This window comes from Lutjanus erythropterus, chromosome 3 (assembly GCF_056507025.1).
Source record: "Lutjanus erythropterus isolate fLutEry1 chromosome 3, fLutEry1.hap2, whole genome shotgun sequence".
Classification (NCBI taxonomy): domain Eukaryota; kingdom Metazoa; phylum Chordata; class Actinopteri; order Lutjaniformes; family Lutjanidae; genus Lutjanus; species Lutjanus erythropterus.
This window is the reverse complement of record NC_139319.1, coordinates 2888574-2911907: the sequence shown is the minus strand read 5'-3', so window position 1 is coordinate 2911907 and position 23334 is coordinate 2888574. Positions and strand designations below refer to the sequence as shown.

Genomic DNA, 23334 nt, shown 5'->3' with positions numbered 1-23334 from the left:
CTACAGCGTGGAACAACGTGCAGAACGATTTAAAACTTACCTCATTTTTATCCACAGAGAAATTTAAATATTTAACTATCACATTTCTTACAGGTGTTCCTGTTTGAGCTGATTAACTTACCTTAAATATTAACTGTTTTTATTTATTATTTTATTAACTTCTTGCTGCCACTTTTATGTAAGTTTCTCTTTTTTGTGTTTCTAGGAGCTTTTATTTTGTTTTTCTCAGCTACATTGTAAATGTGGTCTCTACCTCAGTGTATTTCTGAGTTTAAATAAAAGTATGAATGAATTAATACAAAACCCAAGGCTATAAGAGATGCAGGCTCTGTTAACATTTTAAAATGACAATTGAAATTTATTCAACATTTTCTTTTAATAATATGCAACCTTTTCCCTAAAAAAAACAGTGTATAGTCTGATATAAACACAATTCTTATCAATCAGCACATATGACCAACTGGAAGTGTGTGTGTGGTGTCTAGGGATGAGTTCAGCATTATTGAAAATTGATTAAAGTGAGCTGTCAGTTTCAAGAATCAAATGTATTCAAATGTCAGTATTTTTTTTCTCTCTACCCCTTTGGTGAGTCCAGCGCCTGTCAGAAGAAAATAACACTTCCAGCTGTTAAATCACATTTTATACAACAGACTGTGTTCTTAAAGAGGAACTGGAGAATATAAATGACGGTTCTCAGGGAATAAACCCAATGATCTGGTAATGTTACAAATCAAAACCCAATCAATGGTATTATCATTGGTGTGAAAAAATGTAATTAAATGTAAAAAAGTGTTTGAAGTGGCATAAAGTAAGTTGTTGCTCAGTTTAATAAAACAACTTGTCTAATGTTCTGTTCTGTTAATCTGGACTCTAAGAGACACTGTGAGACACCGGTTGTGACATTAAATGGGTCTGGAGTTGTTTACAGGCCTGCTGGGAATTTTATACCACATTTAGTTCCAAGGAGAGAAACTTCATTCACACACAAACAACACTGTTTTTCATGAGAGGGTTATGACGTGTGTCTAATTAGAAAATGTTTTAATTCACCTTTTCCTGTGACATAAGAGGCTGTATTTGGATAATAAGAGATCTAACCACTCAGTTTAAAGTAATATAATATTTATTAAATAAGAGGAAACGTAAACAGGTGCTGTAAATAAGATATTTAAGGTATCCCTGTCAAAAGGCATTTAGAATACATAAAAACAAGCCTGTAAACCTCATTACATGATTTTGAAGTTGCAACTGTTTCACATTTAAATCTATTTTTGGTATCAGAATCAGTTTTATCACCAAAAATGTTTTCACATACAATGAATTTAACGTGGTAACAACAAACAGTATGAAAAATATAAATATTAAAGCAAGTGCTGCAAGACTAAATAGCACAAATAGAAAGCTGACAATAACAGTAAGAAAAATACAATACTTATTTAATTAAATGGAGCTGCTGCACAGGTTTATGCAGATATGTGCATAAATGTTTGAAAGCATTGTGTGGAATTATGGCAAATAAAAAACAGAAAATGAAAATAAAATTCTTACACATATCACACAACATACAAATATTAACATTTAAAATTATTATAGGATTAATACTTTATTTCTAATTTTTTTTTTTGTTGTTGTTGCATTGAGGTCATTTCACAGAGGTGGAAAGTAACTAAGTTTGATGGTTACTGTTACTTTTTACACTTAAAAAATTAACTATCTGGCTCCACACTGATGAACTGACACATTAAATCCTTATATTTTATGGTAATATATGGTAATATACTATCATTTATTAATGTTTATATATTATATTACTATCTTTTCCCATAATATTAGCCTATAACACTGTGAAATGAAGCACTCTGCATAATGCGTAATTTCACTTTTGATACTTAAAGCACATTTTCTGATAATTATGAGTCCCAGTCTAGGCCTATTATTGTTCTTATGCTTTTATAAGGTTTATATTAGATTTTCTATTTACGTTATATATTTTTTAATTTAAGAAAAGGTATATTATTTAAAACAATCAGAATCCACATTTATTTTATGTATGCACTAAGAGTGAAACAAACACTCTTGATGTGTGTGTGTGTGTGTGTGTGTGTGTGTGTGTGTGTGTGTGTGTGGTACCTTATATATTATGGGTATTTTGCAGTGCAGCATAATGCAAATATTTTAATACATGTCTAATATCTTTCTTATATTTTTCTCATGTTTTTTTCCTCTCATAGTTAAAGTAGTAGTTGTGCTTTTTGGTAGTGATATTGTAATTTATTTTTAATCTAAATGTGTGTATTTTTTGTGCTGAGTTCACATACATAAAATGAAATAGAAAACCAAATTACTTATCAACTATATTATTACAATTAGCTCGTCAAAACAAAGACCCCAGAATATTTGAACATACATGTTTTACTCTTTACATTAATTTATTGGTCTCAGCCCTTCATTCATTAATTTTATTTCTTTATTTTTTTCACCCATATGTACTATTTAATTTTTACCGAATCAAAATGCTTTACTAAATGTTATATTTTAATGTGCTTTAGTTTTTAGGTTATAACTAAATTCCTGGAACTTTTTTCCCTCTTTTTATTACTTAAAATTATTTATATGTTGTTATCTGTCAGTGATAAAGTGAAAAAAAAAGTTGCAACCTAATTAAATTATTCCAAGGGCCACACATGAGGAGGGTCCTCGGTATATTTTCTGTCTTGTGAAGGGTCCTTGGCTGAGAAAAAAAATCAAGACCTGCGATTTAGCTCATTTTACACCTCAGTTGTCCTTGAGATGGTATTAAAAGGTTGTAAACATTACTTCATTCGGAAGATATCGCGAGAGTTCCGAAGAAAACCGAACGGGCGAAGGAGACAGGCCGGAAAGTGCCGAGGTCTCTGCACTGTGAATCGCCCCCCCCTCCTTTTTCAACATGGCTGCTGTGTCTGCTCTCTCAAGTAACGCTCAGATTGGAGACTGACTCGATTTCTACCTTCCAGTGCCTCTTAACTTTTGGTGTACATCAACTTCGCTTGGATGCAAATCACGTTCTACACCTTTTTGTTTCCCCTGGTTTCATTTAGTGGAATAACCTTCACCAATCACTCCCTCCACTGGGCCTTTTTTTTACCCTAAAAACAACCAACTGCCAGCCAACAACAGTTTCCAGTGCAATGGTTTGAGTAGGTGCACTCAGTTGGCCTCTTCATGAACAATGTGTGAAAACTGCGCCGAGCTGGTGGAGGTATTAAATGAAAGTAAGTAAACAAGTCATTTTATTTACACGAGACGATTGTGAAGCAGCTACTTGATGTTAGCATGGCTGTCCATGTTAGCTAGGAGGCTAGCTTAATATAACTTTGTGTGTTTTCTTGGCTGGTTCGCCCTTTCGGTCAGACTTTGCAGCGATGAGACAGTGGAAGTAATGACATTGTTTCTGCATGTTGTGACAGTTGTGTCTCCGTGTCGGATTGTGTCGGTTTGATATGAATGCAAATGTCCATTTTCCCTTCCAAACTGGCAGTCAGTTTCGGGCCTGTCTGTCAAACACTCCTCACACAACTCACACAAGCTAGCTCCTAAGTCGACTCTAAATCAGATCATCTCGATCATTTTTCAATGTGACATTACAGCCATGACTTAAAACACGTTAGCACTGTTGAACACAGTGCACGTAAGCGATTTTGAACGATGCTGCTGGTACTAAAAACGCGGCTTTTGCACGGATTTGGAAGTTAGCTAAGTTAGCTAGTGGAGCTAGCGAGCAGCCTGACTTTGTTTGATGTGTTTGTCAGGTCAGTCTGCTAGCTGTCCACTCCGCTGCCACCCATTGTTTTGCGGATGGTCACATTCACACTTCAAAATGGCCTGTTAACTGTCAATAATACGCTCGCGGTTAATGCTGACACGAAGATAATGATGTAAATTCACTAAGTGTGTTTTGGCGAGTCTGTTAAATGGTAAAGTAGTCTAAGCTAGCGGCGACTAAGCTAGCTCCAAAAATTAATGGCTGCAACGAGGCGCATATTTTGGCACATCGTTAATCCTCGATAGCTTGAGTGTTTTTTATCGGCCGATGTCTTGTGCACAGTTGTCTTATTCCTTGCTTGTTTTGGTGCTACAGTTATTTCTAGTCTTGCCACGATTCCCGATCCCGATTCCCATACAGGGCTAACGTCAACTTCAGCCAGAAAACGTAAATACAAGGTTGCATTTATAGCTTGAAGTTAGCCGTTAGTCCAGGCGTGCTAACCAGGCCTTGCTGCACTTCAGGGGTGTCTGTAAGACACAGAACAAAACCTTTTTGTGTTGTGTTACTGTTTTACTATGCAGTCATTATCGTTTTATTTGTAGTTTTGCTGTGTATGTCCAGCCTATTGTGCTGCATGAACTTGTGTGTGCATGAAAAGCTCCTCCTGCAGGATCTGTAGGAATCCACTTTAACAGGCACAGTTTTGCACCTGACAGCAGGGTTGCCAGGTGTGTGTGACAAATCCAGCCAAATGACAGGTTAAAACCAGACCAAAATCATGCAAATAGCTAATAAAACCAGTCACATACAAGAACTCAAAATATACCTCTGCAGAACCATATACACTGCTTTTAAATCCAACGCAACTTCTGTTGTTATTATATTGTTATTGCCAATAGTATTGTCACAGTACCAGAATTTTAAAGTTTGATACAATGCCAGTATGCAAAAACAATTTGTGATACCACTGCACAAAGAAAAAAAAGTTCAACGAACACAAAATAGGATATTTAAAAAAAATATTTATATTACATGTCTGCACACAGTGCTGGTACAGAAAAATGAACCCTTCTGACAACCACAATTCTTAAATGTATTAGTGTGTCAGCACTGAAAACAGTTTTTCCTAAATAGTTCTGTGATCTACAGTACCAGCGAAAAATTTGGACACATCTTCTTCACTGTATTTTATCATTTGTATAATTGGTTCAGGTTATACAGACAGAGTGCAAAGCTGTTATTAGAGCAAAGGTGACTACTTTGGAGAATCTAAAACATCAGAGGAAAACATTTTTGCACACCTGCAGATTGTAGGAGACCATTGGTTGACAATAAAAACAAAAAGACTTTTGCACGCTTTTCTCTGCACTTGCAGTCGAAGGTTTAATAACCAATGTTATTAACTCTTTGATTGCAGCTGCAGAAGACAGTGTGTGAGTCTTTTATGTTTTAGATTCACAAAATGCAAAAACATATGTTGCCTTGTTTTTACTTTTTTTGCTTACTAGGTAATTCCAAAGAATTTCACATTTCACAGTTTGGATATGTCTAGTATTAATCTACAATAGAGAAAAATAACAAGAATAAAGAAAATACATTGAATGAGTAGATGTGTCCAAACTTACTGGTACTGTGGGTCCTAAAATGGCCCTGTATTAGATAGAGAAGACTATTGTGAGTAAAATATAGCTCAGTGAACCTGTAGACCAGTTCTCTGACACACAAAACTAAACTGTTGCTTTGTTTTTTTTTTGTTTTTTTTGTTTTTTTCTATCCTTTTTCCTCCTCTCTTCCTCCCTGCCTGAGCATGGCATGTCTGGTTTGAGTCTTTATTTCCTCTGCGTGTGTCCCATGTCCATGTCTGTATGTGCTGATCTGGAGTTATTCTTTGGTAGGATTTGAGTCTGAATGAATGATTTAAATTACATTATGGATTTATAGATATTATTCATGTAATTTGTATGTAAAATATAGTCTACCCAAGCAGCAGACACAAAAATACAGCCTGTGGAAATGGGCTCATTAATTCAGACTTTTCAGAAGGTCCAAGAAATCAGGGTAATTTCTTTCTCACAAGCCGATATGTTGTTGTTAGGATGAACACTTTGGGAGTGTGTGTGTGTTTGTGTGTGTGTGTGTGTGTGTGTGTGTGTGTGTGTGTGTGTGTGTGTGTGTGTGTGTGTGTGTGTGTGTGTGTACAAATATTGAAGTCCAGTTGTGAGAGTGAGTTGTGGCCACCTGTTTCTGGAAAGGAATGCCATCCTCATTGTACGCTACACGGCTAAAAATATGTGGACACCCAAACATCAGAGACGTGTGTGAAAACTGAACATGTCATTTCAAAAACCATGGGCTTTATTCTGCTGTCGTAACAGCCTCCTGACTTCTGGGAAGACTTTCCACAAAATTTTTGAGTTTGGCTGCAGGGATTTGTGTCCCATTCTTCTGCCACAAGACCCAGGAGACATGCATGGCGTGGTTCTGCTGACATATGTTAAACCTGAATTTGACCTTTTTACATGAAACCACAGTCAGATTCCACATCTGGTTTAGAGCAGGAATGATAAATTGATTATTCGTCAACTATTATATTAATTGCTTACTATTTTGATAATCAATTTGAGTAATTTTGTTTAAAATTCTCATATTCCATCTTCTTAAATATGAGTATTTTTCTTTACTCCTCTCTGATGGTAAACTGATAATCCTTTGGTTATGAATAAAACAAGACATTTGAGGACATTGTCTTGGTCTTTGGTAAATACTGATTGATATTATTCACCAAACAACTAATCAATTAATCAACACATTCATCAACAGTAAAAAATTACAGTTGTACATTACATTATACCCAAATAAATGTGCACACTTTCTGTTTGGCTGTTTCTCTTTTTGTCTCCCTTTTGTTAGGGAGTCTGTTAAATGACGTTTAAAGGTCAGTATCATTAATTTTCTGTTCTTAATAGAGGCGGCTGCTCACAGAGGCCAGGCAGCGTGTTGGACTGAATAGGTTATTAGTGAAATCGGCCACCGATGTCGGCTCGGCTAGAAGCTGCCGTTCCAGTTCATCTCAGAGGTGTTGGACGAGGTTGAGCTGCGGGCTCCGTGCAGGCCAATCTGGTTTTTCCACACTAGAACTGGGAGAACCGTTTCTTTAAGGGCCTGGCTTTGTGCACAGGGACGTTGTCATGTTGGAGCAGGAAAGGGACAAACGTGGACTGTTGACACAAAGTTGGAAGCACACCATTGTATAAAATATTGTGTGGCATTGAGCATTCCCCTCATTGGAACTGAGGGGAACCCCGGACCAGACGTGAACACAGTAGTCTTTCTATCTTTGGCCATATAGTTAATTTTGAACAAGCTGTTAATTTATTTTACAGAGATTACAGTTTGACTAACTTTCCAGTGTTTTTTTTTAATGTCTCGCTTGAATTACCTGCTGGAATTCAGTGTTGCTGAAGTTCTCGTCTTCTTCCACGTTCTGTTATCAGTGTTTGGCTGTCATATGATTGGTCACTAAGCTGTTCTTGTGACAGGTTCAGATTCAGCTTTGTGCATTTCTAAAATGTGTGGTCTGTACAGGTGAGGGCAGTGTATGGAAGAAGAAAAAAAAATAAGGACACTTCAGTGACCAGAGGAATGTTTTCTGAGATCATCGTGTGGAAGAGAACGTGTTTATTTCGGGAAACTCCAGGTTAGCTTGTCTGGTTGATGTTTATCACGTACCATGTGTTGCATGGTAAAAGTCAAACAATAGCTTTCATTTTCACCTGTGTTCTTGAGTATGTCAGAGGCTGTTCTGTGGAAAACTGAGGTAGTTTTGGTGATAAAATGAATAGCACAAAGTGTGTCTCGCACCTCGTCCCTGCAGCTCAAGAATTTCTGATACAATACCCGACCAGAAGAATACTTTTATCAGTGCTGTAATTTGATAGTTTTTTTCTATAAAGCAAATGAAAAGCAAAAGATTCCTGCACAGTGTCTTATGCATTTACAAATTGAAGATTTTATTAATAATGTTTTCATCAGGTTAATTTTACAAAACACAAGGAGTGAGAGGTTTAAATAGGTGGAGTAATCTACGTTGACCAATCTGTAGTAGGGCTGAACAATTTTGAAGAAATATCTAATTGCAATTATTTCAACAGGAGGAAAAGGTCATTTTTACATCATTATTCTCTTTTTCATTGGAAAAACACATTAAAATGCTTATGGTGTCTTATTTTTTCAGGGATCTGTGCAAAACAAAGGTGTTTTCTGAAGTCTAGAGAATGATGTGTTGGTCAGGACACCTCTGCAGCACCACAGTGTTTGAGTGAAAATGTTTTTTTGACTTCACCTTTAACAAATATTGTGCATCATGCAATTCGATAATTGCAGTAGACCATATCGCGATTTCAATATAATTTCAGCCTTACATGTCTGGTCAGGCTATAAGCTGACATCACTCATAGAAAAATCTGAAAACTATTTAGACCAATCAGGTCAAACTACACGATTATATCACTCAGTTAAATCATTCACAGAAACATGCTACTTAAATAAATCACAGTGTCATCAGCAGAAAAATATACATGAAATCATGTGCAAAAAAAATTATATCAAATATTGTACCATGATTTATTTAAGCTGCATATTTCTATGAATGATTTCATTTAATGATGTAATTGTGGCATGTAGCCCGATTTGTCTAAATAGTTTTCAGATTTTTCTATGAATTAATGAATGATGTCAGCTTGTAGTGTTACCTGATTGGTCAACGTGGGTTACTCCATCGATTTAAACAGTCTCTCCTTGAGTTTTGTAAAATTAACCTCATGAAGGTCATTGCACCGACATAATAAAATCTTGACTTTTTAAGTGCAGAAGAAATGAGAAGTGTCCAGGAGTCTTTTTGCTTTTTGTTTGTTGAATCTTCTCCAATGCACCTGTCTGTCTACAGGTGTGCACAAGTTTTGCTCTTTCATTCTGCAAAGCAATGAAGAAACTGAAGTTCACAAACGTTTAGTGTTGTCTGAAACTGGAAGAAGGTGATCTGAATCAGGAACTGTCCGATCAAGAGTTAAATTATGACCAAGCATTCAGTCCTAGCCTTCAGTTCCTGAATGGTTTTGAGACTCAGGACGGATTTTGGGTGGTGCCAAAAAATGCTTTGGTTCAACACCACTACACATGATTTCATCTGTCTGTACTGTGGCTTGACTCTGACTCAATTTACAAGCCAGAAAATCTGCTGCAGATGTGCTTTTTCACCAGTTGAGCAGTGAAATTGGTGGAACCCGGTGAGAACTGGTTATGTTTCTGTGTTTTTTGTGTCCGGATGAGGTCTGCTGGGTGTTTTACAACTTCTCTGATACAAAGTGGTGTTGTGGAGGGCTGTGATGGGGGTTCACGGCAGGGGACTGTCAGCTGTGACAGCTCTGTCTACAAGACTGGCAGGTCCATGTGTTCGGTCTGTAGGTGACCTGTGACCTTAGATTTGCTGCAGCAGCATGTGTCTGTGTGTGCATGTAAGAGGCAGAATCCCCTTTTACAACAGGGAGCCGTGTTCAGCTGGTGTTTCCCAACACTGGACTGACCCGCGTGGTTTCCAGAAATGTGAGGATTTGCTTCCTCTCTGTTTTAGGTGTGTAAAGCCAGTATTATTGAGTTGAGGGCTGTTTGTCAGACAAAACAAACAAGTTGAAGATGTCACCTTCAGTGGAAATTCTGAGGAACATTTTTAGTGTTTTTCTTTTTTTTTTTTTTGATTTTTCTAATTGAAGTGGCAATTGAGAGATGAATTCTAATGAACATAATCAATGCAGACCTGTGATATATTTGTGTCAAACAGTTTATGTGCAATGTGAGCCTATCACCAGGGTCAGAGAGTGCATCATGTAGGCTAAATTAAGATTTTCTCCCCCATTTAAAGAGCCTTAACCCACAAACTAAAATAAGTGAGTTTAGTTTCTGTAACAAAAACATGCAGAATAATACAACTCAGACAGTGAAGGCTTTAAATAAGTGATGCACAATAATTACCATATTTGTACATAATTTTAACATCTGTAAGATGCATGATCAACAATTCCAAAAAAGTAAAAATGTACAATAATTTGGACTTTTCCATAAACCTGCAACAAAACTTTGTTTGAGGGCAACCAATCACATCGGCACCACAGTAATCAAGCAGCTTGTACAGCAGTGACACAGCCTGGGGCTTTTATTTTGGCGGGTAACAACAGAAGAAGTGATTGTGTGATGAGCTGTGATCGATTCTGTGTAAAGTGATAAACTGTTGCCATATTTACTCAAATGATGGAGCCTTCCTGTAATGTGGTGTCCCAGGTTGTTTCTGTATTTATGTTGAAATATGATCATTTTAAAGTCGCAGTACAATATTACTGTATTTTGCATCTGGCAACACTGCGGTCGGTCGATGCAGGTTTTTCAGTTGCTGATGTCAGTATTTAAAGAGCAAGGCAGCTGATATCAAAACAAAGAGAAGTCATGTATAATTCTATTGTTTCATGCACATTACAATCTAATATACATGATTACCTTAGCCAGTAACATGTTTTAGATGGAGTTTTTATTGCGAAGTGACGTCATTCAGATGTATTATTCTATACATTAGCTAGTCAGTAACAGTTTTAGGTTAGATTTTCTGTCGTTTATGATGACAGGAGAAATATGTCAACATTTATAAAAGAAAAAGGTGCTGGAGGACATTTAGGCAAAGGTTTACAGCAGACAGCATGAGAGTTAAAGCACTGTGTTCCAGACTGACTTTTTCACCACGTTCCCAAAACTAGCAGTGCTGCTAACATGGTTTCATTGCCGCAGATGTGTCTGCAGTCGGACTGCAACTAATGATTATTTTCAGAGTCGATTGATTGGTCGTTTACTTTTGGATTAATAGTTTGCCTATAAATATCTGAAAAATGTCCATCAGATATTCAGTTTACTATAGGAGAGGAGTAAAGAAACCAGAAAATATTCACATTTAAGAAGCTGAAATCAGAGAATTTGGACTTTTTTCTTTAAAAAAAATACTCAGATTAATCGATTATCCAAATAGTTGGTGATTCATTTAATAATTAACTAATAATCCATTAATAGTTGCTGTTTTAGTCTGCAGATATTTGTTATCAGTCTTTTGTCTTTTATTTGCTTGTGGTCTGACGTATCTCTCACGCTGTTGTTTGTTTCATGATGCCTTCAAGTGAAACTATCAAACATTTTATCAAACTACTTTCTTATTGCATTTGATGATGTTTTATTGCTCAGGCCAATTATGGTCATAACAAAGTTCCCAAATACAAAAACTAAATTCAGATAAGGTATAAAATTCATGAAATAACCAGATCTTCCTATTGGATGTACAGATCTGGAGGATCTCTAATTTAAAAGATTTTACTCTGTAGAGCGATGATATGATTTCTGTAAAACACAAAATATTTCACAACTTGAGAGGAAATCTAAGACAAATAATGTTTATTTTGTTAAAACATTTTGGTGAAGTGATAGATGGGAACACGTTTTGGACTGTGAACCTCTCCAAAATAAAAGCACCTCAGCGGACCAGACCAGACCAACAGAGAGCTTTATTCACACAAAATCAGCTGCGACATCAACCAGAGATTATGATTAACCTTTTCATGCAGTTTAATCCATTTCCCAGCAACAGACTCACACTAACATACTGTACATCTAAACAGCCAAGACTGAGAACAGCTGACCCTGACCTACTTTTGTTGACCAGAATGTTTCTGTGTAATAACACAGCAGCATCCTGCAGAAACACCTCTCCGTATTTAACAGAAGCTCCCATTGAGACGGGAACATGCAGCAATGAACGATGAAAATGATGTCTGTCAAACATTTTCATACAGTTTTTAGGTTGATTTAAAAAAATAATTTACGGCCAAACTGAAACAAAAACTTTCATGGTTTTTCTTGGATGTTTTTGAGACAAAGGTGGCAAACGCTGGAGAACGTGGCATGGGCGTCGCTTAAATGACAAAATCAAAGTTTGACAGATGAAAGTGTTCATGGGGATTTAAAGTTTACACCAAGATGGATCAAAAGAAGGGCTGGAGGATTTTGAAAACAATCTAATTGCAGTTATGTTTTTGGGCTTTTTTGACTTTATTATGATAGGACAGCTGAAGAGCAGACAGGAAATAGGGTGAAGAGAGGGGTGATGACACGCAGCAGGGGGCTGCAGGCGGGAGTCGAACCTGCGGCCGCTGCAGAGGACCAACAGCGTCCCAACATGAGGCGGACGCTCTACCAACTGAGCTACAGGGCCGCCCTGTAATCGCAGTTACTTTGACAGATACTGCAACTGCGATATGATTTGTGATATTAAGGTCATGATTGTTTTTACATCATTATTCTTATTTTGACTGAAAAACATGCTTTTTTTTAAAAAACAAGTCATTTGTAGAATCAAATTTGTAGACCAGGTCAGCTCTGCCTCACATCGTTCACAACAACTCAGATGTTTTTTGACTCGCGCTTTGCCTTCGAAAATTGCAGAAAGCCATATTGTGATTTCAATAACATTTCTATAAATTGTGCAGCCCTAAACAAAAAGATAAAAACCAAAGATTCTGACAAATGACACTTTTTATTTCAGCAGAGGAGGAACACAAAAACACTCTGTCACAGATTGTGCAGTTTTTAAATTTTTTTTATTTGTTTATCTTTTTGATTAAACAGAAGGCACAGAGCCTGATGGAAAGGTGAAGAATGATGAGGGAATGTGACCAGTGAACAGTTTTGAATTTTGAAAACAGAAGAAGCACTAAAATCGAATTGAAAAAACAAAGGTGCGCCTTGTTTGTCCAGCGTATTGATAATGCTTGGTATTGATTTGGAGTCACTGGATCACAAGCTATTGCAATAACTGTAATTAATTTCCGTTTGAATATTAATGTAAAGTAAAATAATCATTATTTATTAGCAATCAAAACAGGTGTGCTACATGAGACTGATTTGGTAACATTTTTTAATCATCATTTGTCTGAATGTTCAGCAGAGGTGGCAGCCAGTAATACAAAGGTTTCCCACCTTTGAGTTAAACAGGCAGGAAAACCTTGACTGTGCTTCTTTTTGTTGACTTTGGCGTTTGTGTTACCATATAATCAAGTCTGACAGTGATTCCTGGGCTATTGTATTTAAATCCACTGTTATATTCAACAGAAATAATGATGTGCGACTCATGACAACACTCGTTCAGCTTGTTTCCTGGCAGGTCCCGACAAATTATCATGTTTTAGGTCCTTTTGTTGTCTAAAGTTTTGGGTTTGGGCTTAATTTATATATCATATAACTGATTAAGAAATGTCTCTGTCTCATTGTGCCTGTCCTCTGTGTTGGTGTCTGCTGTTTATTGTCAGTAGAAACATTGTCACAGTGAAGCCAGTGTGTTGTTGTTGTTGGTGCTGATAACATGACAACCTTGAGATGCAAACACTGTGTCTGTGTGTGTCTGTGTCTGTGTCTGTGTCTGTGTAGGGGTGCATATTATGTCAACTGTGGCCAGAACCAATCAGGCTCCTCACTGCTTTTGGACAGTCAGACTTGTGTTGCCATGTTGGGGGTGTGACTCCAGTGAGGTTGATACTTTTCAATACTGTGTGTTTAAAAACAATACAACACAAAACATTTCATAATATCAAAAGTACCAAACCAAAAAATGTTCCAAGTGTGGAACCCATCTGATACTGAAGTTTAAGGGCTAATTCTGATTTTATGGACTAAAAAAATTCTGATATATATCAGCCCTTGTTCTTTATACAGAATATAATACACAGAATATATACATAAATGCACATTTTTTGTAATAATTCCTCACTTCTTACAAATATATGTAATAGAGACAGGATATTTTACAGCTTAGCAATAAACCTTGTTATCTAAAATTAATAAGAAAATATATATATACAGATACAATAGCACTATATTGGCATAACAACCCAGGTGCAAGTCACATATGCATTTCTCTATATCACTGTAAACTTTCACTGGTATTTTTGATAATTTTATATAACTAAATAAACTTTTTTAAACCGTTGATTATTTTCTTGATTTAAAAAAAAAATGTTTATCAGTGTTTGCCATAGCTCAAGATGACATCGTCAACTGTCTTATTTTGTCCACAACAAAAATATATTCAGCTTACTGCCAAAAATGAGTCAAGAAATCAAAAATATTCACATTTATGAAGCTGGAGAGAAAGAAATAAACTCTTGTGTTCACTTACTGTTTTTGTTAAAGAAACGTGTGCATTGTTAAAAAATTATCCTATTTTGAGTGCGTAAGACTTTTCTTTTCCTTTTTGTTGTGGTAACCTAAGAAACTTTGGTATTGTGACAGTTCTAGTCTCTACAGATGACAGTGTTTCTTTTTTTCAGTTGGTTAACCACTTTGCTCCAGACTCAGGATCGATTCTACTAACTTTTGTGATCCCTTAAATTTTCATCTAGCACCATCACTCGGTTAATATTTAATTTGAATTAAATAGCACTTTTTAATTTGCATATTTTGTCACTCTGAGTGTTCCAGATCTCCTGCTGCCTCCCCCCCTCAGTACGCAGTCAGCTGCTGTTTGCTTTGAAAAACACATTTTAGTTTAACTGTACTTATTATAGTGTCACAGCTGGAACATTTCTATTTAAACGCCTCCAGTCTGGCTGAACGTTACAGTCACTGCTGAGCCGAGGAGTGTGATCGCACAGTGCAGGTGTCCTCCTCCTCCTCCTCCTCCTCCTCTTTGTATTTATATCCACGGCGAGCTGCAGCCATAAACTGGGTTTAACGTCGGCTCCTGTGTGCCAGCTCCCAGACAACATCATCAAAGCATTGAAACGACATCCCTCTGCACGGCGTGCGGGAACGCGGCCAAATCTGCCGGGCCCGTATCCCAGAACACCAGTGTGGAAGTCAGCCCCGGTTCCGAAGCCTCGGAGGAGCTTCTGTTCACACGTTGAGCTGAAAGGGTTTTGGTTGAGTTTCAGTGAGGAAAAGTTCCTCTGCGCACGGCCAAGATGGTTGATTGGGGCGCTATTGTTCCTGGTTTTTGTGTTCGGTCTGTCTTTGCTAGCAAATTCAGGTCAGCGATTCAGCGGAGACACTTGATTCCTCTAAACTGGGTGTGACTGATACGGATCTTTTGAAGCCAATACAATAACAGTAACTTTAGACTGAAGTTGTTGAGGCCTGGTGCCAATATTTAACCAGGCAGCCTCCAAATTAAAGCCCGTCTCAGAGGTTGTATTTGACTTCCTCGTCGTCTGTCATTTTGATGGACGGGTTCATAAACTTCCATCATAATCCAGTTTTACTTGTCATTTTTATGTTAAATGATAATTAGACAGGCTATTTAGCTAGGGCTGCAAGTAACAATTATTTTAATCATTGATTAATCTTTTGATTATTTTATCGATTAATCAATCACTTGTTTACTCCATAAAATGTTAGAATGGTGAAAAATATCAATCACTCTTTTCTAAAGTACAAGATGAGGTCCTGAAGTGTCTCATTTTGTCCACAACCTAAAGACATTCAGTTTACTGTCATAGAGGAGTAAAGAAACCAGAAAATATTCACATTTAGGAAACTGAAATCTGTTATTTGTTATCGGCTGATAATATCAGCCTGCCTGTTAATGGTTTAGTCTTCTCTAGGGGTGGGGCGATTCTTTGACATAATAAATTACAAAAGTGCGTTGATTTGCAATTCATGCATCAACACGTAGTTATGAACTGCTGCGCCCAGTCAGACCACAGATTCACCTGGAGCACAAGCTGCAGAGAACAAGCCTCGCTGTGGTCGTGTTAAGTGTGGAGTATCGTAGACAGAGATACAACAGTTTTGCTTTTTAAACCCCACAAACTGGACATGACTTATCACAGCAGGACAAACTGCTTCATATGAATGCTGGAGGTGAAGCACTGACCAACATGTTCTCCTCCTGCAGCTGCAGCAGCAGCAGCAGCAGCAGCAGCAGCAGCATCGTCCTGTTCATGTGGAACATGTTTTTAATCAATAGATTATTTGCTTAAAGAGTAGTCATCAGGTGCAGCGCTAATCTCCTCCACCAAGTTTAGTCAGCTCTTCTTTGGAAACTAAAAAAGTTCAAACACCAGATTTTTTTCCCTCAGATTTGTGAGATGTATCCAGCTGTTCTCCTAACAGCTGTTTTCTCTTGTTTCTCCTCAGTATCGGATGCAGACAGCAGTGAAGGAGGCTTCCAGCTGAAGAAGGAACATGCCCTGCGAGTGCTGGGCTACATCAGCTCCTGGACACAGAGGTCAGTGCTGCTTCCTCTGAAATACTGAATAGGAATCAGCTGATAAGGTTGACATTTGCTCACTTAATTAGGGTAAAAAAAGTGAGTTATGGTGCTGATTTCCTTGATCATTCATGTTTCTTCCCAACTGTAATAATCACTTGCAGAAATGCTGGTCTGCTGAGAAAAATGGAGGAAATCTTAGATTGATTTTTGCCAAATTTGAACCTACGGTCACAACAGAAATGCTGCTCATCCCTTCAGCAGGACTTCATCAGTATAAGTGGTTGTGGTCAGGGTTTTCTTTGACCCCTCCTCGCCTTCAACTCTGTCTAATCCATCTCTCAAAAACATTATAAAACCGAAAAAACTGTAAACCCGATCTTTAGAAAAGCTGTAAAATCATTTTGAAAGTGATGAAAGTGAAGGAAACAGTGAAGGACTGTGGAAATAAGGACAAACTCCAGTCATGCTGGTTTCTCACCAGCTGGGATTATCGGGTCAGTGGAAATTAATGAGTCATTATGTCCTTTTTCAGCAACTATGATCCTGCTGCCTGCATCAAGGCATTAAATCATTGAATCTAAAGCCTTGTGATGCTTAAGATGAACTTTCTTCCTCTGCTAATCTTTACTTGGATAGATAAACATTCCAAAAAAACATTATACTCCAATGAGCTCACCAGTTAAGGCGATCAGACGACAACGATGATGGCTCTGAGTAATGATGATTTGGTTCAGTGTTTGTTTTTGGTGTGTCTTTATTCATGCAGCTGGAATGTTTTCATATTGGTTTGATGAAGGAGACTCAGAGTCGCTGACCTAAACATTCAAAATCTGCTGACACATTTGTTTACATGTTACCAAGAAGCGATCCTTCCTTCCTTGGGCATGTTGTGCTTTATATTTGTGTGTTAAGTGTGTGATGCTGCCATCATTGTTGAACGTAAGAGGAAATTTCTGGTGACCCGTCCTGTACTTTGATTTAAGTGATGGGTAAGAGGTACGATGAGAAAAAACATCTGTGTTTTCTCTCCAGGATGTGACAGGAAACTCAGATGAGGATATAGTGTTTTAAACAGATTTACTTAACTTCTTCATGTTGATGTGTCGTCATCTTACATGTCAAGTATGTCAAGTATCTCTTTTTGCAACAGAGATATTTTTACACAAAGCTGTAGTTCACAGAGAAAGTGGGAAAACCATTTAGAACAATCTGGTGAAACTCAGCCATCTCTAACCTTAAAAACAATCCTCATTATATTTCTGCATGGAATTTATTGAGTCTGAGGCATCACATGGCATGAATGGTCCAGAAAATTAACGTCATGGCTGCTTTTCTGCACAGACTCCTGACCTTTATAACACTTAATTCACTCAAAGCTTAAGCTGTCCACATGTAATCAGTGAGTGTTTAAACTAGTGCTTTTTTTATCTCCTTCATTTTCTTTTCTTTTTTGTATGACTGTGATTTGTTGCAAAATAACAACAAAAAAGTCCAAAATAGCATCACAGTGTTTTAGAAATGCTGCAGGTGTTTTGCCATTTGTGGCTCCATAATCACAGTACCACTCAGTAGGGTTGCATATCGTTTGAATCCTTTCTGATGCTGGTGCCTAAACTGTGCTTAAAACGATACTTTAAAAAAAGTGGACAAAATTATGGTCTATGACGTTAAAGAACAGCTTTTTCTCATTGCCAAGGAACATGGGCTTCAAATTGTTAAAGTACTAATATCAGAAAAAGTCCAGCTTCAAACTAAAGTAATTCTTTTGCAGAAAAATTATCATATTTGCTAACCTGAGGAAAGGCTGCTATGTTCTTCATCATCAGTGGAGTCCCTATAATAGATAAAAATAGAAAGGCATTATGACTCGTCACATCTAGTGTTTTATCATCTCTACTCTGTCTCAGGAGCCTGGGACGCCCACCCTGCTGACTGATGAGCTGTTTCAGTCTAGAGCTGCAACAATTGATCAATTAATAATTACCAATTTTTTGGTAATGATCAGTAATGTGGATACAACATCAATTATGCAAGAATGTAGTAGTACTCTTTTTGTATTCTTTTGCAAAATATTAAAATATGTAATGCAGATATAATGACTTAAGTAGTAAAGACAAATAATAAGACGGCATCAGAAAATTACATCATTTTACTGTAATGCAGCCTTTAAAACCAGGAAAAGACAACATGTAACAATGTCCAAAATCTAAAACAGTATGTAGTCACAAATCAGACTATATCAGTAAAATATCTTTATATTGCCCAGTCCAAATTCTCACTGCGTTTCAGTACTACACCCTACCACAGTGAGATCCTGAAGTGACAGGCCTGAGAATGAAGCTTTGTTGCCATGTTGACTGCCTTTTGTAACACTTCCTGTTTCTTCTGCGTTTTGTCTTTAGACAATGTCTCTGCTGCTTCAAGGAGTACAAGCACCTGGAGGTCTTCAACCAGCTGGTCTACGCCCTCATCAACCTGGTCATCGCCCAGATCAGCAGCTTGAGAGACCGTCTCTGCAGCGTCCAGGACCACACCCATAGAAAGGGCGTGCCCGGGACTGAGGGGGCGGGGTCTGAATGGAGTGGGGGCGAGGCTGCACCCGGGCCCCTCCCCCAGCCGTCCTCGCCCGGGGAGGACGAACCCGTGAATGTGGAGAGAGACTCTGCCGAAGAGGACGGCGACGCCCCCGACGTGAACCAGAACAAGACCCAGAGCCAGGGTCAGGGGGCCACCCAGCCGTGTGAAGCCCAGATGGAAGCACTGGGGCCTGGGGAGAGTGGCAGTGGGTCTGGGGGTAGTGACGGTGGTGTCGGAGCAAACGGCAGCAGCGACAGTCTGGATCCGTTCAGCTCGTGGAGCACAGAGGACAGAGAGAAACTGCTGTTGTGTGCCGCCAAGATCTTCCAGATCCAGTTCCCCCTCTACACAGCCTACAAACACAACACACACCCCACCATAGAGGTAAGAACAAGTCCATATCACACACCTAAAACACCACCAATACCATGCGTTGTGCTGGGTACCAAGCTTGCACAACTGTTATTTGAGCACACAGCACCCTAGATTTGCAAATTTGTATGTCCTGTTTCTTCATTGTGCACAGCTCAACAACAAATCAGATTAGGTTCAGTAATAGTCTATTCTACTTCATTTAAAGCTCTTAAAAATCAGTTCATTGTTTGTATTAAATTGGACGATTCTCTGTCTCCCTCTCTCTCAAACACACATGCTGCAGTGCGGAGCAGCATCCAGTTCACTCTGTCCGCTCAGCTGATCGGTGCTGAGAGTGCGACAAAATTCTGTTAAAACTAACTGAGAGACAGAGAAAAAGTGAGATACAGACTCAGTGTCTTTGCTGCTGTTCAACAATGAAGAGCACATTTGGAACTATTTTTGTGTTTATTTAATTTAAATCTTCACAACTTTATGCAGAATCGCTCTGTGCTCTCCAGCATCGGTTAATGGCCGTTGGCTACCAAAAGCAAAATTAGCTGAAACTGACATCCCATTGCTAAGTGATATTGATTTTCGGATCTGTCTCTCAGCAAGATGTCAGATAAGCATATTTCTGACTTTGATTATACTGACTTGTATCTGCAAAGTTTGTCACTCGAGAGGTGTTTTCACATCCCCGTACTGAAAGAGATGTCTGTGCACTTCGTACGCAAGTGTCAGCCACTGCCAGTTACGAGCTAACATAAACAAAAAAAAGATGCTAACTGTACTTACCAGTAGGTGTGTCAGTGATTTGACATGATTTGATTTGACTTTTTATTTAAGGTCACCATTCGATTTTTGATGAGGATAGATTCTTTTGAGTGTAACAACCCCCGTGAAATGACTGGGGGCACGTGGCCAAATCCATAATTTCACCAATGAGGGAGAAAGTAGTGCTTCTCATGATAGTGGAGAAACCATGTTAGACAAAATATTAATCATAGCGGTGTGTCTGGAGGGCAAACTCAGACCTTAAAGATGAAATCTGCCAATGAATCATTATTTGATTTTTTTTATAAAAGATCTTGAATTGAAGAAGAAGCCTGAAAAGAGAGGTAATGATCGGGCTTCATCTGGTTCAAACTCACATTTACAGATTATTCTGGTGATGCCTGGCCAGATCAAACCAGGCTCTAGGGCTGCACGATTTGATTAAAAAAAAAATATATATATATATATACTGCACTGATGTATTGTAGTTTTTCTGCTCACAGCAGCAAAACACATCCTTCTGTGATTAAAAAAACTCTAATTTCATTAACCAAACAGAACTTGGAATTAAAACAAGCCCTGTAATTACTCCGTTTTAGGATGATACACGCTGTCATGCATATCTTCTAAAACCCTGGCATTTCTGTTTCTTTTCTCCAGGACATATCTGCACATGAAAGCAACATCCTCGGCTCCTTCTGCGACATGAACGTAAGCAAACTACCTTCCCCTTATTTCACTTAGTTGAGTGCTGCATTTGGTTACGCTCTGCTTCCTGTCAATCACCTGACACCTACAGCAGGAAATAATCCCTTAAAAACATGTTTCCTTGAGGCCAGTTCGCGCCGGTGATGTCATTGCTGCAGAAAAACAGACCTTCTCATTCATTAAAATGAAGCTCCTGATGCCTGATTTCACTTTAGGCTGCTCTGAGAACTATTGTCTGCCGAAGACTCAGAAAGTGAGATTCCTGTCGTTGTCGTGTTCTCGGGCTGGTTCTATTTCTGTCATTTGTTCTCTCCTGTTGGGAAGCTGCACGAACAAGCTCGCTGCCCAAACCTGACAGCTGTGCTCCATCCAGAGCAGGAGCTGGGGGAGCAGGGGCGACGACGACGATGATGATGATGATAACTAGATGTAGGCCTGAGGCATGTTGGGAATTGCTGTAAGAGAGAGAGACGAGGACATCGGGGGGCCCATTGTGTGCCAAACAGAGTCACATGGCCGCTGAAGAGACTGAGGTTTATTGGTCACGTCTTCTCTGGCTGCTGTCCGAGGTCACAGTGAACGAGCATGTGAAGGACAGAAACACAGGAAAGAAATACATGTAATGCCTCGTCATCGGCCCCGGAGGGCGAAAAAAATTACTGACGTGTTAGTTCACTTCCTTTAAGAGTCACCTCCTGTGATTTGTCTAAAATTTCTGAAAGTCATCTGAAGTCAACAATCTAATTTTCATCTGGACAAAAGTTTAGTGTCTCTGTAAAATCTGGTCAAGCACGCATGTAAGTCTACGATCCGAGTTATTTTGCTCTCTGTGCTAGCTAAAGTTGGTTCTTTGATTCAGACTACAGCTGCATTGATAATTGAATAATCGATTATTAATAAATTGCCAATAATTTGATAATCGATTAATTGATTTGAGTAAATAAAAAAAAAAGTCCATTCTCTGATTCCAGCGTCTTAACATGAACATGTTTTGGTTTCTTTGTTCCTCTCTGACAGTAAACTAAATATTTTCAAAATTTGAGGATGTCATCTTGGGCTTTGCCAAACATTGATCAATATTTTTTGGACAATTTATAGGAAAATGGCTATTAATTGAGAAAATAATCAGCCTGATTAAGCCACTATGAAAATAATTGTTAGTTGCAGCCCTAATTCAGATCACATTCAGTTTAAAACAGCAACAAAAAAGAACTAAATACAAAGGGGTGGGCACTCACCGAAACACTTTTTTTTTAAGGGCCCTTCAATTAATTATTGTTGGTGAAATAATTTCCAAAATTATAATGAAATAATATTGCCTACTGCAGCTTAAATGTTTTTTTGATGAAAAAAATAATCTTGTTTTGCGAGTATGTTAGCTTGATGCTAACATATAATGGGAATTTCCATTGACAAGCTAATGGAAATTAGCATTGCGATTGCAGTAATATTATCTTAACAAATTGATCCATTTTACTTGACATTCTTAACTTTTCAGTTTTGTCTGATCCCTTGAAACAAACTATTGGCTGCTAATTTCACATTACTACAGCAACCTCAAAAGGTCAAAACTCAAAATACAGCTCCAACTTTGACAATTATACGGGACAATTATATATGTAATTGATTTTTGACTACTCGACTCGGAGCAGCTAGATGTAGCAGTGTATTTTAAAAAGTATATCCTTTTTATTCATGCTGTTGTACATTTTATTTACCAGTTTTCTACGCAGTCAAGTTCACGGTTTTAAAAAGACAGTTTCAAATGTGAGCGTTATGTCTAAAATCATATTTTACTATTTTCTAATGGCACCAGCTTGATGAGCAAGAACAACATTTACATCAAAAAGTAAGTAAGAGTAACAGTTTTTCCAAGTGTATGATTTAACTTCATCCTATGGTTTAGTGTTAAAAGAAGCAAACAAAAATTGTAGGAAATCTTAACATTGAATTGTTATACATATTGAATCGGCAATGGTCGATTTCCTGATAGTGTTGCATTGGGAGATAAGTGTATCGTCCTAGCCATTGTAGGTAGCGAGCTAATTAATCATGGATGCTAACGATGGAGGCAACCACACAGTTTTTATATCAATTCCTTACACTTCAGGATATGTGCTTGTGGTTTTGGAAAAACGACTCCATGCACACGACTTCGGCATGTTTAGAAATCCAAAGCTTGACAGACGCACTCTGGACAGCTGTTACTTTGGGGAGGGGCTAAGTGACAGTCAGTTGTATTTTATCAAATATTTGACTGTTCGCTCTCTATTTTCAATTCAGACTTTAGTATATTCTGCTCCGGTGTTTTGTGGGCAGCTCCGAATTAAAACAAACAAACAAAAGAAAACCATCCTTCATCCGTCATTTTGAATGCTGCTCTGAGATCCATTTTGTGTTTCACTTATTGGAGAGTTCTTGGAGTCTCCTGACCTCAGATCAGAAACCTGACACCCAGGCGGCTGAGTATCCAAATATAAATGCTGTCTAATGTGAGGTTTCATGTTGCTTCAATCTGCTCTGCGTCAGGTGGCCCAGCTTGAGTTTATTCTCTCCTCTGGACTGCTTTTGTTTTTGATATCAACTGACTAAACAGCTTCAAATGGGACGGAAAATCCTCAGAAATGTGGATCAGATTGACAATAAAACAAAGACAGATCTTTTATATATTATTCTGTTCTTTTCCATCAGATGCCGTGAAAAGAAGACGTGTGAATCAGTGTAGGCCTACAAATAAAAACCACCAAAAAAGGCACGTCACTTCTAGACTTGTAAATTACTGTTATTAACTAAAGTAACCAGTATCACACTGGGTAAAAAACCTAAGAGAACAATAACTCCGTTTATGGTAGATGTTTACTTGTGTTCAGTTCTGACT

The 23334-nt window shown here is 38.0% G+C and overlaps 1 protein-coding gene across 3 annotated transcripts in view; it reads left to right on the top strand.

Moving 5' to 3' along the window:
- Positions 1–2914: 2914 nt before the first annotated feature.
- Positions 2915–23334, top strand: part of usp34 (ubiquitin specific peptidase 34) — a 76787-nt gene continuing 56367 nt past the window's right edge. For all 3 annotated transcript variants that reach the window (XM_084714667.1, XM_084714666.1, XM_084714665.1), the window contains exons 1-4: positions 2915–3254; positions 15965–16055; positions 18443–19001; positions 20409–20459. In XM_084714667.1, the coding sequence (XP_084570793.1) occupies positions 3212–3254; positions 15965–16055; positions 18443–19001; positions 20409–20459 (744 nt within the window). In that variant the 5' untranslated portion in view covers positions 2915–3211. The remainder of the gene's footprint in view (positions 3255–15964; positions 16056–18442; positions 19002–20408; positions 20460–23334) is intronic.